This window comes from Tiliqua scincoides, chromosome 2, assembly GCF_035046505.1.
Source record: "Tiliqua scincoides isolate rTilSci1 chromosome 2, rTilSci1.hap2, whole genome shotgun sequence".
NCBI classification, from domain to species: Eukaryota; Metazoa; Chordata; class Lepidosauria; order Squamata; family Scincidae; genus Tiliqua; species Tiliqua scincoides.
Genome location: NC_089822.1, coordinates 81,198,972 through 81,215,848, shown reverse-complemented (window position 1 = coordinate 81,215,848; position 16,877 = coordinate 81,198,972). Strand labels below are relative to the sequence as shown.

Genomic DNA, 16,877 nt, shown 5'->3' with positions numbered 1-16,877 from the left:
GCCGAAGCGGGTGGAGAGAAGGGGCGGGCGGCAGTGGAGGCTGTGCGGCTCGCGGCACAGGGCAGTCTCACCCGGAGCTCATCCTCTCACATGGCCGGGTGAGAGGCGGCTGCCGCCAGCTGACAGCACCATCCCCTGCTCCGGCCCTTCACTTCCAGGCAGGCGGGCGGGCGGGACCAGCCGGCAGCCTCCCACCCAGCTCTCCTCGGAAGGGAACGAGCGCGCCGCTTCCACTCATGCGAGCCTCCTTCAGCCCGAGCCCGGAGAGGGAGAGCGCTCTGGGCTGAAGAAGTAAGTACTGGCGGGAACGGGGCAGCCTTTTGAGGACGGGCAGGTGTGCTGAAGGAGGGGGCTCCTGCCCTCCTCCTCGGTGGGCGGGAAAGAGCAGCCTCGCAACGCAGGTGCGAAGGTGGAACAGCCTTCCCCCTTCTCACAAGTTTCCTGCCCTAAAGTGTAGGCTGCTCACCTGTGCGCCCTTACCTGAGTAGGAGCACCCTCTCCTGTGCGCCCTTACCTGAGTGGGAGCCCTCCCCACTAGTGAACACAGAGGAACGTAATAATATTATTAATAATATTATTTAGGAAAGAGAAGGAGATTGTGATACTCCCCCCCCCCAAAAAAAAAAGATCTTTAAAAGGAACCACAGTGCAAAAAAAAAAAAAAAGCTTTCCCTGCCCCTTGCATGTCACCACCTCATAGCCGGGGTAGCATTTTGTTCCACAGAACTAGTTTGGAGAGAAACCAATAGTACAGCCTTTCCCTAATGGGCCAAGACTCCTGAAAACCAAAAGGCAGCGTGAGGAGCCCTAGTCTGTATTATAATCGGATCAGTTATGTAGGAAAAGTGCACAGCAGTGAGTCTTAGGGATGAGCAGAGGTCGATCAAGGAGAGTCTTAGAGCAGAATTAATTCTTCCGCCCCAAGTATGCCATGGCAGCGTCTAATAAAAGTGGATGTGGGGTGTGCAGAGAATAGTTCATATTGTGCTTGTTTGGTCTGGTGGATAAGCAAGGAAAAGTTGAAGGAGAGTATGGAAAACTTTTACTTTCAATTGAAAAAAAAAAAGATGTCTCTTGGGGACATCTCTATCTCTTTGGTTTGGGATTGTTGACTGCAAAACTAAATCTAGAGACAAAAATTGTGAATTATGTCACAGATTTCATAGTTCTGAAGACTGGCTGTTCTCTGTTTCCAACTCCGTTGTAACTGGCCCATACAATTCGGGATGCAGTCCTGTGTATAAATGGTTGTAAGACTGCTGATCTGAGGCTTATATTTAAACAGGTGATTTTATACTTCTTGGAAATGAATATTTATTAAAGTATTTATATACCACCTTTCTCCTAGAATAAAATCTCATAGACTCAAGGCTGTTTATATGCACATATTCAAACACATGAGCAAATAATAATTAAAGCAAATTGGATTTCACTTTGGTATTGGCAAGCCCATCACCTTGAGTAGCATTTGAAGTGAACTTGCACTGCAGACATTTGAGTACAGTTAGAGCATTCAAATGTTATCCAATATGATGTATTTTCTTATAGTGAAATCTAATTTTTTTAAACTTTAGTGTTCAACATTGCAAATTGTAATTGGATATGTTGATACCTTGTAGATTCATCTGCAAGGATATAATAAATAACTTGCAGATAGATCTACAGCTCAGTTAAACTGAAACGCCTGGATTTAAGATTTTGTTTATTTTAGTGGATATTAGCTGACTAACTGCCCAATCCGATGCATGTCTACTCAGAAGTAAGTCCCATTAGAGTCAATGGGGCTTATACCCAGGAAAGTGTGGATAGGATTGGGCTGTAAAGTGGCTTAAATTCAACAGGATTGTGTATTAGATGGTTGGTTGGGAGATTTTGGGTGCAGCTGCACTTGCAATCTTTTTGCATTCCTAATGTTTGCATTTTTCTTACGTGCTCATAAATTTGTAGAGTCAGGTTTTTTTTAACATCGTCATGACTGTACAATTCCAGCCAATGCAAAGGGATAAATTTGATGCAGTGTGCATCAGAGAGGTGAGTGATCTAGAAATGGATATTGCAAAGATCATGTATGTACAGGAAAATTTTCATGGCGCATCAGATTTTTATTATTGTATCTAAACTGATATTTCTATCAGTTCTCTCTAGAACTGATATTTCTAAAAATATTTCTCTTTTTTTAGAAACACAGCTAATGCACATGCTACATATGAAGCATAAAAATTGTTTTTGAACAAGCACGTCAAAGCGCCGCTTAAACGCTAAAAAGAAGTATGACAGAACGATTGATCTGACTCAAGTTTTGGACCACGGTGTCACGAAAAGAGCTTGAAATGGCTCAGTGTAAAAACATTATTGTCAATTTTCTTGATCAATGGTGTCTGCAGAAACCAACCCTTGGCTGTAAGAAGCGCCAAAATGTTAGGAAAAAACTGAGACTGATACGAATAACGGGACTTTTCCTGGGTGTTATGGCCATTAGCACGCTCTCTCTTTCAATTAGTGCCTTTTTCCGGTCAGAACCTTATAGCACAGAGACAACCAGCAATCTAGATAGCCAAAAGTTGAGGCACTTGCATCGAAGAACTCTGTTGGACTTTAAGGAACAGAATCAAAATGGCACTCCAGATTCACCTATTTCTATGAAATACCAAGCTGGACACGATAACCATACAGAAGAGCACTCCAAGGGGGAATATCCAACAGATCTTTTTTCTCTTGAGGAAAGAAGACATGGTGCTGTAATCCTCCATATTATTGGAATGATTTACATGTTCATAGCCTTAGCTATTGTCTGTGATGAATTCTTTGTTCCTTCATTAACGGTCATCACAGAAAAACTGCAAATTTCTGATGATGTGGCTGGGGCAACATTCATGGCTGCTGGTGGCTCAGCCCCAGAACTATTTACTTCTTTAATTGGTGTCTTTATATCTCACAGCAATGTTGGCATTGGAACAATAGTTGGATCTGCGGTATTCAATATTCTGTTTGTTATTGGAATGTGTGCTTTATTTTCTAAAGAGATCTTGCACCTTACGTGGTGGCCACTCTTTCGGGATGTGACTTTCTACATCATGGACTTGATATTGCTCATCATCTTCTTTTTGGATAACTTCATTCAGTGGTGGGAAAGCTTAACTCTGCTGTCTGCTTATATCATCTATGTGACCTTCATGAAATTCAATGTGCAAGTAGAAGAAAAAGTGAAAAAACTGTTAACCAAGAACAAAGTGGAGAAAGTGTCACCAGAAGCTGAAGGAAAGGTTAGTTGTTTCTCTAGATAGAAGTAAATTATGTTATTCTCCCCCCCCCCCCGTGTTCTGTTGTTTCAAAATCATAGCCAGGTATTACCTCTAATTGTTTTTAATTTATGAACTCAGATACATCTATTCCTGAAAGATATACTGTAGTACAAAATGGTGATCTTAAAGAGAAATGATATTCTTTATCTGGCTGCCAAATGTATATTTCAACCCCCTGTTTCCCAGACAGGTTTGAACACTATGGGCTTGTTTTTGTCTTGCTGGCATTTTATTTAAATACCGTATTCTGCTGTCATGGCAGCAGTCCCAATAAAATTAAGAGTTCAGAAATAATTAATGGGAGCTTGGATAACAAAAATATAAATGCCTCAAAAAAACACGAAGTGTTTATAATAATAATAATAACAACAACAACAACAACAGGTATTTATATACCGCCTTTCTTGGTCTTTATTCAAGACTTTATTCAAGGCGGTTTACATAGGCAGGTTTTATTTAAATCCCTTATTAAATAGGGATTTTTACAATTTGAAAGAAGGTTCTTTCTTTCAAGAACCACTACATTCAGGTGTTTCATTCCGATCTGGCTTCACATTCTGGCCTCCATCCTCCCACGCTCAGAGCAGATGGAATAGCTTGGCTTCAGCTTGTCAGCTGCTTCAAGGTCGCACGGTGCTGGTGGCCTCGAACTGGCGACCTTGTGGATGTTATCTTCAGGCAGACAGAGGCTCTACCCTCTAGACCAGACCTCCTGCCCCTAAACATAGAATATGTAAAGAAATCTGGAGATTTAAGCATCTGTTCAGATCAATAGTACATCAGAAAAATGTCATGACCTGGCATCTGAAGGCAAGCCTGGAACAGTAAATTCCAAGCTTGGGTGCCACCATGTCTTGTTGTCCATCTGCCATACCTTAGACCAGCGATTTTCAACATTTTTCATCTTGTGATACACTGACAAGGTGCTGAACTTCTCAAGGCACACCATCAATTTTTTAAAATTGACAAGGCGCACTGCTGGCTGGGGGCTCACAACCCCCAGTGGCCCTACTATAATATGATCCTACCCCAAACTCCTGCAGACAGTTCACGGAACACCAATGTGCCGCAGCACACTGGTTGAAAATCACTGCCTTAGACAGTGATGGAATGCAGACAAGGCCTCAGCTAATACTTAAGTGTTCATGTAGGAGGAGGCAATCATTTAAGTAGTGTGGTCCCAAATTGCTATGGCTTTAAATTTCAAAACATAGTGTCTTGGGGGTTTGCTGGGCTATTATGATGAGCTGCACTCTTTTAAGGATGTGAGTTGTATGGACTGGTGCCTTAATAAGGGGAAACATATATATGTGATCGCTGCAACTTTTCAGTTGGTGAAATGACACAAATTGCAGCAGCTGTCTATACAGCTCACAGGGCCTAGGAGAAGGGGGTAAAGGGGGTAATTCGTACCCGGGCCCAGGGTCGGAAAGGGGGCCCAGGAGCCAAAGGAGGGGACCCAGAAAGTTCCTGGGATCTTACATTTTCGAATCTCACCCAGACTCACTGCCAAAAGCCACATGCACCAGGCCCAGGGATGCATACATTCCTTAGCAGTATCACATCTGGGAGGCAGCTGGCCTGCTGCAGGAGCTCTTTGGCTTGTGGATCTGCTTACCATGAAGGAGTGGATGGGAGCTCAGGGACACAGCTGCGGGGCTACAGTTGCTGCAGAAGTGCTGCCCGTCCCCATTGCCCCCCCACTCTGTTTCAGCCCCTCCCTCTTTGGGAAGGGGCCCCAAAGAAACTTTGTACTCCCTGATAGAATTCTTCTTGGAGGCCCTGACAGCTCATATGTAGGAAATGATTTTCAGAAGCAGCACTTCTATGTGATTGTGGTGTGGCATTCCGTACACTCTAGAGGGGCTTGTGGAAGTGTTGTTGCAAATGTGAACCAATCCACAGGTTCAGCAAGAAATACATTTTTGCAAGCATGGAAAATGCTTCCAATATTTTACAGAGCTGATCTATTCATGCGTGTACTCAGCAGCTTAATTGAGGTATTGCACAAATCCATGGTTTGCATTAGCCATAGTTTAGAATCTAAATAATGATTTGAGCTTCCAAATGCATGACAGGAAAATTGTGACTTGAAGTTACTTATCCCATTCATTTTTCATCCACTCTACACTTGCTTGAGAGGATAAATTGATACCCATTTCCATGGTTCACTGGTGTATGAAGGTGGAGCAATATTTGAATTGATAAACCATAGTTACAGACATTATACCAAAGCATAATTAGTACAGATCTAGTACAAAGAACCATGAGACCACGAAACTCAGGAAAGGCAGCTTCCTTGTCCCCTTCTGCCCCACAACAAGCCCCAGAAACCTTTAAGAAGGGCTATTCTGGAAAGGAGAGGGATGGGAAAGAGCAATTTCTGAAAATGGGGTAGAGGCATCTTCTGTGAACAGAGTTCCATTTTCAAATGGCCATAGTGACTGCTGGAGCTTACTCCGGGGCAAGGGCACAAATGTCCCCTTACACTAGTGTGACCTCCCGCAGCTGACAGTCTTCCATGGGATACAGTGGAAGCCATGCTGGCACTGCTGCATCACTGTGGAGGGATTTGGATAGGATTGGGCTTTAAGCCTTCGTGATACCCTTGTGGAGTGAATGGTAAGATGTGGGCTAGATTCTACTACTGTTAAGTAGATTCAAAGCTGATGGAACAACCATTCTCAGTGAGTGCTAATACATGACTCCATATTAACCAGGAGAGAGGTACTGAATTGGGTGCCTCAGGGTTCCTTCTTAGGCTTTGTGCTATACAGTATTTTACATATGACCTGAATAAAGAGTTAGAAGGAATGCTTATCAAATTGGCAAATGAAACAAAGTGGGCGTAGGGAACAGGAACAATAGCTAACATCCTGGAAGACTGCATCAGGGTTCAAAATTACCTCAATAGACTTGTTCATTGGACCTATACCAATAAGGTGAAATTCACTGGAGACAAATGTAAAAACCTGAGTATATGTATAGGTTGGGCATCCCTTATCTGGAATTCCAAAATACGGAAGTTTTCTGAGCACCAACACAACAATTGTCCCAGGATCCTGGATCCCAGGATCGCGCCGCTGCCTTCCACCCACTCCCGCTGCCTCCCCCCCGCCCCCGCAAGAACTTACAGCGGCTCAAATTCGCCTGGAGAGTTTGAAAACCACTGAGCTAATGTATATTACTGATGTGATTCTGGCACAACTAGTTTACTGATTCCGGATGCACAATACAGTTCAATACAAAACATTGGGAATTTTCTCAATGTTGTCAAACTGTGTTTTGAAGAACCTGATATTCTTGGAAACTTATTGAGGGCTCTTTAATGAGATCAGTGATGAACAAACTTTTCTCAAACGGTTTTACCGCTGCTAGGAATCTTCCTCTGTGTGGTTCAGCTGCAAAATAATATTGAAGGGTTATAAGAAACAGTCTGAAATCAAATGGGGCAATGTTAAGTCCAGCACATCCAGCTTGTGCCCTTTTTGGACAGTGGGTGTGTCCTTAAAGATGCCCCATAATTAGAGGTGTGACTTTCGTTTTTGTTTTTTTAGGGATTTCGGTGATTTTTTTTAACAGAACTGAGGACTGCAGAAAGCAGTGTTGTGTTTTTATTCCAAGGGTGCATTTTTATAACCTATAATTATGAATTATAATCTCTTTAAAAGTGTACTAGGTAGATGATAATAGGTGTTATTTATTTCAGGAGATGCAGTCCCAGTCATGCACCCTACCTCCTCCCAGTCCAGCCTGAAAAAGGTGGTTTTTTTCTTTTCTTTTTTAAGGTTTTGGAGGTTTTTTGTTACAGAAATGAGAAGTGCAGAAAGTGGTGCTATGTGTTTTTACTGCATTATCACTGGAAAATAAAAATCACATTTCTACCCATAATCCTCTGCAGCAAGTGAAAGTTCCTTGGCAGCTAAGTTGTTGTGAAAAGGTTCTCTGCAATTGGAAACAATTAGAATTTAGGGATTTTCAAATGTTTTACTACCAGAACCTACTTTTTAGAATGACAGTCTGTTGGGATACACAGGAAGTGATGTCATTAACCTGGAAGTGATGTCATGGCCAGAGGTGACACCATCAATTTAGGCATCAAACCGAAGCTGAGATCAGTCTCAGGTCCCATTATACAGTAGTACCCTTGTGCTGTTATTTTGCATAGCTCAGAATTCAAACATTGCAGCTTGGAAGTCAAAGCAGAGCACAGACTTGGGTCCTTCTCCAACCACACAATCCTTCCCACTTTCCAGCATCCCATCTTCCCATTTATTGATGGTAAAGCACCATGCCTCTCTCCCACCAGGAGCCCACACTGCCCAGCATTCTGTACCCTGTATTTTCAGCTCTGTATTTTCAATGGTGGCTAACCTAGGTGCTACCTCACCCATGTGAAATTGGCTCCTGACCCACAGTTTGAGAAAAGCTGCTTTAATCCATTACCCTATTAAAGATGCATTGGAGATTTTTTTTCTTTAATTCAGATTAACATGGAATCTGTCAACTGATCTGGTGAATTATGTGCTAAGAAAACATTGTTTTATTATTTTATAGTATGAATCTATTTTCAAGGTATTTATGAAATATTGAGTCCAAATTATATGCTAAGGACATACATTTTTACATGTTATAAACTTAACCTGCAGACACACATACAGACATGAGTCATGTGGGGGACTTGTGCATCATATGTACTTACATATGGAAGATTGCTCCCTTTTCCCAGACTAACTTCTGCTTCCTGGTTCTGTGCTCATAATCTTGGGCTAAAAATATTTTTAAATGATTAGTGCAATTGTAATATGGTCAGTCCCTTAACCACAGTAGAAGAATTGGTGATTGACCATAGAAATTTGTGCTCTTTCCCTTATTATTCTCCTCTCTGGTATGAATTTTCCCCTGCAGACTTGCTAACCTTGGTTGGGGTAGTGGTTAGGGAGGTGGACTTAGACCTAGAAGACTCGGGTTCGAATCTTCTCTCAGCCATGAAGCTTCCTGGGTGACCTTGGGTCAGTCACTTTCTCTCAGCATCACCTACCTCACAGGGTTGTTGTGATGACAAATGGAGGGGAGCAGCTGTGTACACCACCCTGAGCTCTTTGGAGGAGAGTGGAATACAAATGTGAAAAATAAAATAAAATAAATAAATTAATGCTAAACAGAGCTTGCACTTTACATTGCAGTTATTTTTGAATGCTGGAAAATTGGGATGCCCCAATAATGGACCTTGAGAGGAGACTAAAGAGCTGTACTTGGCATGTACAAACTTGTTATCCAACAAAACTGTTCATGCAAAAAAGTCCTTAGTGAATGGGGTTATAATCACAGTGTTGGTTCAACTGATGATCATGTTTGAGGTTGGTAAGACTTGCCCTACAGTTAGATTGGCTTGAAGCGACTTGAAGGATTTGATTGCTTGGCTTTCCCTAAAGCAGTGGTTCCCAAACTTTGTTGACTCCCTTGACCTGCTGGGCCATTGGCTGCAGCTCCCCATTAGGGCGACAGTCCTGTACATTGTATAGGGCAGCAGATTTTTCATGAGGATTCTGTGGTTCCCTTGGTTGAATTCCATGACTCTCTGGGGAGCCATGGCTCACAATTTGGGAACCACTGCCCTAGAGTTAGGCTCTTTTTGTATGAGCTATTCCTTGTGTATTTGCCCCATTAGTGCCTTTATTCTCCGTGTGGTACATTATGTTTTGGATCACATAGATAATTCTGTGACAAGCTGTAGGTAGGTTTTTTGTACTAGATGGTCTTTTGTTTTTTTCCTATGGTATTCGGTATATCATGCTTTCATTGAAGGCTTCAGTCATTCTGCGTTTCATAATTAGTTGCAAACTATTTCTTGAAATGAGAGAGTTTTAGAATATTGAGGTTGCATCTGCGAACATATTTGGCTTTAGTTAACAAAATAGTCTCCCAAAGCACTCAGCAAGATTCTTCTGTCCTCTGTATCTAGCATTAAATGACTAATCCCAGTGGCACATGGACACTTACTTTCCAGGCATTGGAGATTAGGAGCACTGCAGAGGCGGTATTCTTGGCTTTTGTTAGAGAAGATGCCTCAATTTGTTGTACCTGTTATTGACTGCAAGTTTTAATCTTCCACCAGCAAGGAAATTAGCCAAAAGCAAAACTTGCTTATGCATTGCAGCATTGCTATATTGAGCTGAGCAGAACTGGATTTCAGTTCAAAACAAATGTTTGTTTTCTTTCAGTTGAGGATTTAATAAGGGTGCAACCATGCAAGTGCTGTAACCAAAGAATAAAAGTAGCAGTCATTATAGGCATTTACAGTTTGCAAGGCTAGTTAGGTAATTCCTATTGGTTTTTTTTGTAACTGTGCATGCAAAGTTAGCTCTAGCATTTGTTAAGCTGGAAAGTGGTCAGTTAAGGAAACTGTTGTCTGTGGTGTTTATCTTTAAGACTTTGTGTTGTAATCTGACAGCAGGTCAAGGGAGTCTGAGAGACCTAAATAAAGAACCCAAGGGCTAAAGGGTTATCCTAGCAACAAATCCTCAATCCAAAACAGTGAAATGTACACAGTCCCAGTTAAATTAAAACATGTTAACCTAAACGCATCTTAGAGACTAGAGGAATATGCTGGTTACGTCTGTTGCATCAAGTTATTGGTGCAAAATATATGAAACCTTGCTATAAAGAGTTCAAAACATAAAAGTGGAGCAGAATTTTGCCAAGGCTCTGGATGGGTTTGATTTTTTTCCATTTGGGAGAGCAGGCGTCTGTCTTATTCTATAGCTGAGATTAGATTTGCTTCTTGGTGTAATGTGTGTTGTTAATAAACAATTTTTGAAGTCTCCAGGTACATTTAAAAATTCTCATCTTTTTAAAGAAATTGGTCTGTATGTACAACTACTTTCTTTTTGGCTGGTCTACCTCTCCAGTTGAAAATGCAATACCTGGAAGTAAGTTTGTTGAGTTTAATTGGAAGTTTTGGAAGAATATTCTTCCAGATTCTTTTGTGGCTGCATATTTGAGGAAGTTCAACCAATGGATATCATTAACTGTCCTGCAGAAAAGGTGTTTTCATTAGCAGAATTGAAAGAGCATCTTACACTTTTAAGTGTGTATTGAGAAACCTATTTTATACGCAAAATATGTAAAGTGTAGATGCAACAATTATTTGTACTATTTAGGTCTGCTTGTCATGAAGCTGGGATTGTCTGTAGGTCTTTGAGTGCAATGAGGTCAGTATCAATAAATTGAATGGTGTGGAACTGTACTACTATGATATTTGCAAGTAATCAGTACTGATTGTGTCTTTCTCCTACCACACACACACACACGCACGCACAGTTAACAAGAGCAATGATGACATAAAAACCCTGCTGGATCAGCACAAAGGCCTATTGAGTCAAGTGTCCAGTTTCCTGCAGTGGCCAGTCAGATGTCTCTGAGACGACCACAAGTGGGACATGAATAAATTATGCCTCTTCCACGGTTTCTACCCAGCAACTGGTATTAGGAGGTATATTGCCTCTGAACCTGGAGATTCCATATAGTCAGCATGACCAAAAACCATTAGACATTCTCCATAAATGAGTATAATCTCTTTTGGAATCCACCTAAATTAGCCATAACACATCTTCTTGTGGCAGTGAATAAATTAAGGATACACTGTATGAAGAAGTACAGGGTGTCCACAAAAACACTCCCTGTTTTCAAAAAGGTATAACAGGGAAATCAGGGAGTGTTTTTGTAGACACCCTGTATTTCCTTTTGTTTGTTTAGAATCTCCTGCCAGTCACTTTTTTCAGATCACCCCAGGTTCATCTCTGTCTAGTATTATGGGAGGGAGAAACTTCTTATCCAATTGCACCATATGATGTATAATTTTATATTTATCTATTATGACTTCCTGTGCCTCTCCTCCAGTCTTTTTCTGAACTAAGAAGTTCTTTATCTGAACTGAGAAGCCTTTCCACATACAGAAGCTGCTCCAATCCCTTTACCATTTTGGTTACCCTTTCATGCACCTTTTCCCAAATCCACAATATCCTTTCTCAAATGTAGTGACCAGAAATATTCAAAGTATTTTAAATATGACTACTTTATAGATTTATATATACTGTAAATGTATTACAATATTGTCATGGCTTTTTCTCAGCCCTGTTCCTAATTATTCCTAGCATGGAATTTGGCTCTTTCATAGCTGCCCTGCACTGCATAGACCCTTCAGTGAACTATCCAAGTTCAAGACCAGTCACCAGTTAATCACCACCAGTTTAGTCTCTATGTGAAACTATATTAGTTTAGTATATGTGAAACTAGGATTGTTTTTCCCTAATATGCGTCACTTTATACCTATAATGAACCTCATTTTGTTAACTAATAACCTGGTTTGGAACTCATCTTTTTAACTTTTATCACCCTGAGTAACTTTGTCATCCACAAATTTGGCCACTTTATAGTATTCACCCCTAATTTCAGATCATTTACGAACAACTTAAAAAAGAACTTGTCTGAGTATCACATTTTTGTTCCTTCCATCTCTTGGGGGAAGTGCCATTTGTACTGATTTCTTGGTTTTCTGTTGTTGTTTTTTAACCAGTTCCTGGTTTGTAAGAAGATCTATCTTATCTCATGATTGCTGTATTTTCTTAAGAGTTTGTTGTGGGGTACTTTGTCAAATACTTTTTTTGAAAGACGAAATATACATTGTATACAATCACCATGACTACCTGCTATTGCTTCTTAAGTTTGAACTGCCACTCACCGCTCACAGTGGCCATAATAGTGTGCCAGGATGGTGCAGTGGTTGGGAGTTCGACTTTGACCAGGACGATCAAGGTTTAAATAACTGCTCAGCCATGAAACTTCCTGGATGACCTTGGGCCAGTCACTCATCTCTCAGGGTTATTGTGAGGACAAAGGGAGAAGCTATGAACATCACCCAGAGCTCCTTGGAGGAAGGGTTGTATAAAATGTGAAAAATAAATAAAAACCACTAGTTGCCAGAGAAAGAGGAAAAGAGAATCCAGTAAGATATGCCCCCTGACCTTTTTCTGTTGCAATATTTTCCCATTGTTTGTAGATAAGCTGCTCTGGGGGTCTAATTGGCTGAAGAGCAGCCTTCCCTGTAAACCACATGCCACAGCTCTAACCAAAGCCCCAGGTAGCTTCCCTCTAGGCCAGGGGTGCCCAAACCCCGGCCCTGGTGCCACTTGTGGCCCTCGAGGCCTCTCAATGCGGCCCTCAGGGAGCCCACAGTCTCCAATGAGACTCTGGCCCTCCGGAGATTTGCTGGAGCCCACACTGGCCTGAAGCAATTGCTCTCAGCGTAAGGGCGACTGTTTGACCACTCGTGTGAGCTGTGAGAAGAGGGCTCCCTCCACTGCTTGTTGTTTCACATCTGTGATGCAGTAGCAGCAGCAAAGGAAAGGCCAGCCTTGCTTTGTGCAAGGACTTTTATAGGCCTTGAGCTATTGCAAGACCTTTATTCATTCATATAACTTCATCTTTAATATATTCATTTATGTAAACTTATGTAAATTTATTCAAATTTTAAATATAAATTAATTCTTCCCCCCCCCCGGCCCCCGACACAGTGTTAGAGAGATGATGTGGCCCTCCTGCCAAAAACTTTGGACACCCCTGCTCTAGGCTGTGGAACTTGATGATGTCATCACCAAGCACTCCACAGCCATCCCTACAAAGCCATTATAGGGCTCCATGTACTTCGTGGGAAAATTACAGAGGATGCTGCTAAGGAATGAGTGCAAATGCTTTAAATAAAAATAAACTGGATCATATCTATCCAAAGATTTGTTGATGGACAAGTGAACTCTGCGAATGCATCCTGTTTTGAAACAAGAGCATGCAAACTGGAGAAAAACATAGGAAGGAAAGCAAGCTTGGCATATTTTGTGGCATCCAGCTTTGTTATAATAGTTCATGTTTTCTAACGCTTTCTATGCTTTATTAATCTGAAGAAGAGCTAGGTGGTTAGAATGTACTTTGCTTTCAGTTGTCAAGCTTAGCTCTTGCAAAATTTAGTTTAGCCATTTAAAACCGCAGTGAAGTAGGGGTGGAAATGTCCATTTCGCATCTGGTGAACTGAGAAGAACAGGAGCAAACTGTAAAGTAATTGGTTAGGTTCTCTAGGGAAGCTACGCAGAGCAGTGTAGTTTTTGAACTTGTAACTTGCACATCTGCAATTTGTCTGTTGCTAAAAGAGTCTAATCTTACCAATAACTAGTGTGCGTAATGCAGTACAACTAAACAGAGCTGGGTGTCATCTGTGTATTGGTGACACCAAACTTCAAATTCCTGGATGGTACGAAACAGCTATCCCCCAGCCTCACCATTTCAGGAGAATGTGGTATAAATGCTCTTTCTTGCTCAGTGCTATGTTTTTGAGGTAGGGAATTGAAAATGAGCATTTGACACAATGGTGTGTTGAGTGGTAAAGATAAATGGAAAATATACTAAGCCAGTGTGACAGCAAAAATGGTGACTCTGTATTCTTAGTTGTCAGAATTTGCAGCAATGCAGTACTGTTGCACTTGAACCAACCAGGATCAGTAAGGCTAGTGGTAGGGGGGCAAGATGATTTGTCCGTTCTATCCTCTGGCAGTGCATGCCCTCTTTGGTGATCTAGAGTGCTATTTTTAGACCTTACTTTCTTCTGCTCCCTCTTCCTTCCTCCTGAAGAGAAGACATGTAGTTAGAAATACTAGCTGCAGGAGCAACTTCAACAAAGCTGTATTTTCCTTAATTAAAGTCCTTTGACTTATGAACACTAGCCTCATGCAAGGTTTTCTGTGTGGAATTTCCTGTGTAATGAACCTTTTGGTCCTTTATCTCTGGCAACATTAGTGAAATGTAATTAACCATTAAAACATGTGTCATTGCATTATTGCTGTTACCTTCTGGAGCAGATAAACTCTGCTGTCCAATGACTTGGGTTAAAGATCTTAGTACAGGGGTGCTCAATAGGTGGATCGCGATCTACCGGTAGATCGCGAGGCAAAATGAGTAGATCACGGAGCCCTGTCTCTCCAAACTGTTAATATGTCAGTTTCGTCTAGTGACTAGATGAAACTGACATATTTAGCTAAACTGACACTGAAACTGACACTTTAGCTGCTCCTCAGGCATGCAGCAACAAAACTGACAAAACTGACTAGACTCCAGCAGGGGCTCCATACATTAAAGGGGGTGTCTGTCAGACGCTTCCTTCCCCCCTGGTAGATCTCCGGGCCTTGCTGGGTTTCAAAGTAGCTCTTGAGCCAAAAAAGTGTGAGCACCCCTGTCTTAGTAACACATTTGCATTTTCTCATTATAAATTTTATTCCAGCTTCTACAAGGTAGCAACTTCCTATTAGCTGCTACACAATTCTTGACAAGGCATTCTTTTAATGAGGACCGAAAATGAGGAATTGTAATGATACACTTACCTTATTTCTTAGATGTTTAAAAATACAGCAGATAAATTAATTAAAACTTCTTATGGGAATAGTTAGACCTCTGGCTTGTACTGTCTAGCAAACCTTCTCTGGAATAACCAAAAGGAAAATTCACATGAGAAACATGTTAGTAATGGTGACTATGCAGTTAAGATGCTTCCTTTAGGTATAAACAGCATGTATAGAGAGATGTACATGAGAGAAACTGAGAGGTGTAAAAGCTACAATTTTTTTAAATAGAGGAAAAACAAGCATGAACGTTAAAAAAAATGTAGTGATGTACTATCCTAAAATAGAAGTGTTTTTCAGGGGAAACAAATGAACTTCCAAGAATGTATTAGGTTGTGACAATCAAAGCAGACAGCTGCAGGGAAAATACTGTTTTTAAATAATTGTGTGCTGGATTAATTAGAAAAGTACACTACTGTGTGCAGTTGCCCTTCAACAATGAGTTGTCATTGCTTATCTCCTTAAATTGTGACACAACTGATTGATTAAATCTCATCCGAAATTGCTTATAGTTCTATAATTCATCAGTTTGATATTGGGATTGAACAATTATGAGAATATTTGGGTACATAGCTCAGTATATAAAATAGAGAAATATATTTCTTGTATTTATATCCTTGTCCTCCAAAGAGCTCAGGGTAGCGCATGTTGTTCTTCCCCCTTTTCTCTTACAACAACCCCATGAGGAAGGTTAGACTTGGAGATGGTGACTGTCCCATGGTTACCTAGGAAACTTAATGATTGGAGGGAAATTGAACCTTTGTCTCCCATGTCTTTGTCTGACACTCTAAGCCCACTACACCACAATGGCTGTCATGTATGTCTTTCAGTTGTGGCTGAACCATTTAGTCAATAAATTGCTTAGATTTATTTGATTAAAAAACTTATGTTTTACTAAAAACAGGGACTCCTTGATTAATCAGATTGCAATTCTTCTTTTTAAATATAAGTAATTCTTAAAACCTACAGCTGGTAAATGCCCTCATAGAAGAGATTGCAGTGTCTCTTACACACATGAGGGAATTCCAGTTCTGAGTTAATGTCTCCTGTGATGTATCCCTGCATCATCTAAAACACGAAACTACTTCAGAACTATTTTACTTGTATGTAAATATAATTATGGATGACAGCTCCATCTCTTTCAAATTCCATGCAGTTGTCTCTTTGCACACCGTCTTTTAATTGTGCTTTTAACGTGAGTGTTCTGCATTATGAAATTGGAGCACTGAGTATATGATGCAGTCCATATTGCTTCATATAGCATGTTTGAACAGAATAATTAATAATGCAGTTATATAAATGTCATCAAACTATTCTAATTTTCTTCTAGGGTCAAGACCTTAAAAGATAATGGAATGTTGTGCATTCCGGGTCAGCTTATGTATTATCTGATTGATATTCTGTCTGTGTTTGCATGTATTGGATGTTCTGTACGTGAGGGGGGTTGCTTTTTCCTCTTATGAACTGTGGTGGCTGTAAGCAATAGATTTGTACAATATTTATGTATAATATTCTTAGAAGTTAAAACTCAATAAGTGAAATATAAGACTAGAAAAGAAAGAAAATAAAACAGTGCTTATCAAATTTTAACACCGGAACCCACTATTTAAATATCTATCACCCTCCCATATGCATACACACGATCTAGAAAGAAACTATATTTTATTACGTAGTAATAATGAATAAATGAATAATGGAACCTATGCTCCCAAGGCTCCTAGAGACCTTACATCTAGTACAGTATGTATGTATGGATATTTGCTAGGCTCTCCCCTGAAATGGAGTTCAAGGACTGTTCCCTCAAACCTTTGTAATCATTCCAGGCTACCGAGAAGGCTGAAATGGAGAGCATGACATGCAGCTAGGGTCTTCCAGTCTAGATAAAAGGCTGAAACTGGGTTCACATGTGATCTATGACATGCCAATTACTAGAGAAAACTGGAAAATGTGACATTTTAATTTGGGGGTATGAAGATTACCTCCTACCACAGGCGAGCATTCCTACTAATAATTCTCTTCTGCAAATCAGGCAAGGGTACTTGCAAAGTTGTTTTGTTTTTTTTAATGTTTCTAAAACTTTCCATGACACACCAAAAATTGACTCGCAACCCACTGGTGGTTCCCACTCACA

The 16,877-nt window shown here is 40.7% G+C and overlaps 1 protein-coding gene across 1 annotated transcript in view; it reads left to right on the top strand.

Annotated features, from left to right (window-relative positions):
* Positions 1–2,330: 2,330 nt before the first annotated feature.
* Positions 2,331–16,877, top strand: part of SLC24A2 (solute carrier family 24 member 2) — a 108,492-nt gene continuing 93,945 nt past the window's right edge. The window contains exon 1 of the mRNA XM_066616850.1: positions 2,331–3,263. Within this exon, the coding sequence (XP_066472947.1) occupies positions 2,331–3,263 (933 nt within the window). The remainder of the gene's footprint in view (positions 3,264–16,877) is intronic.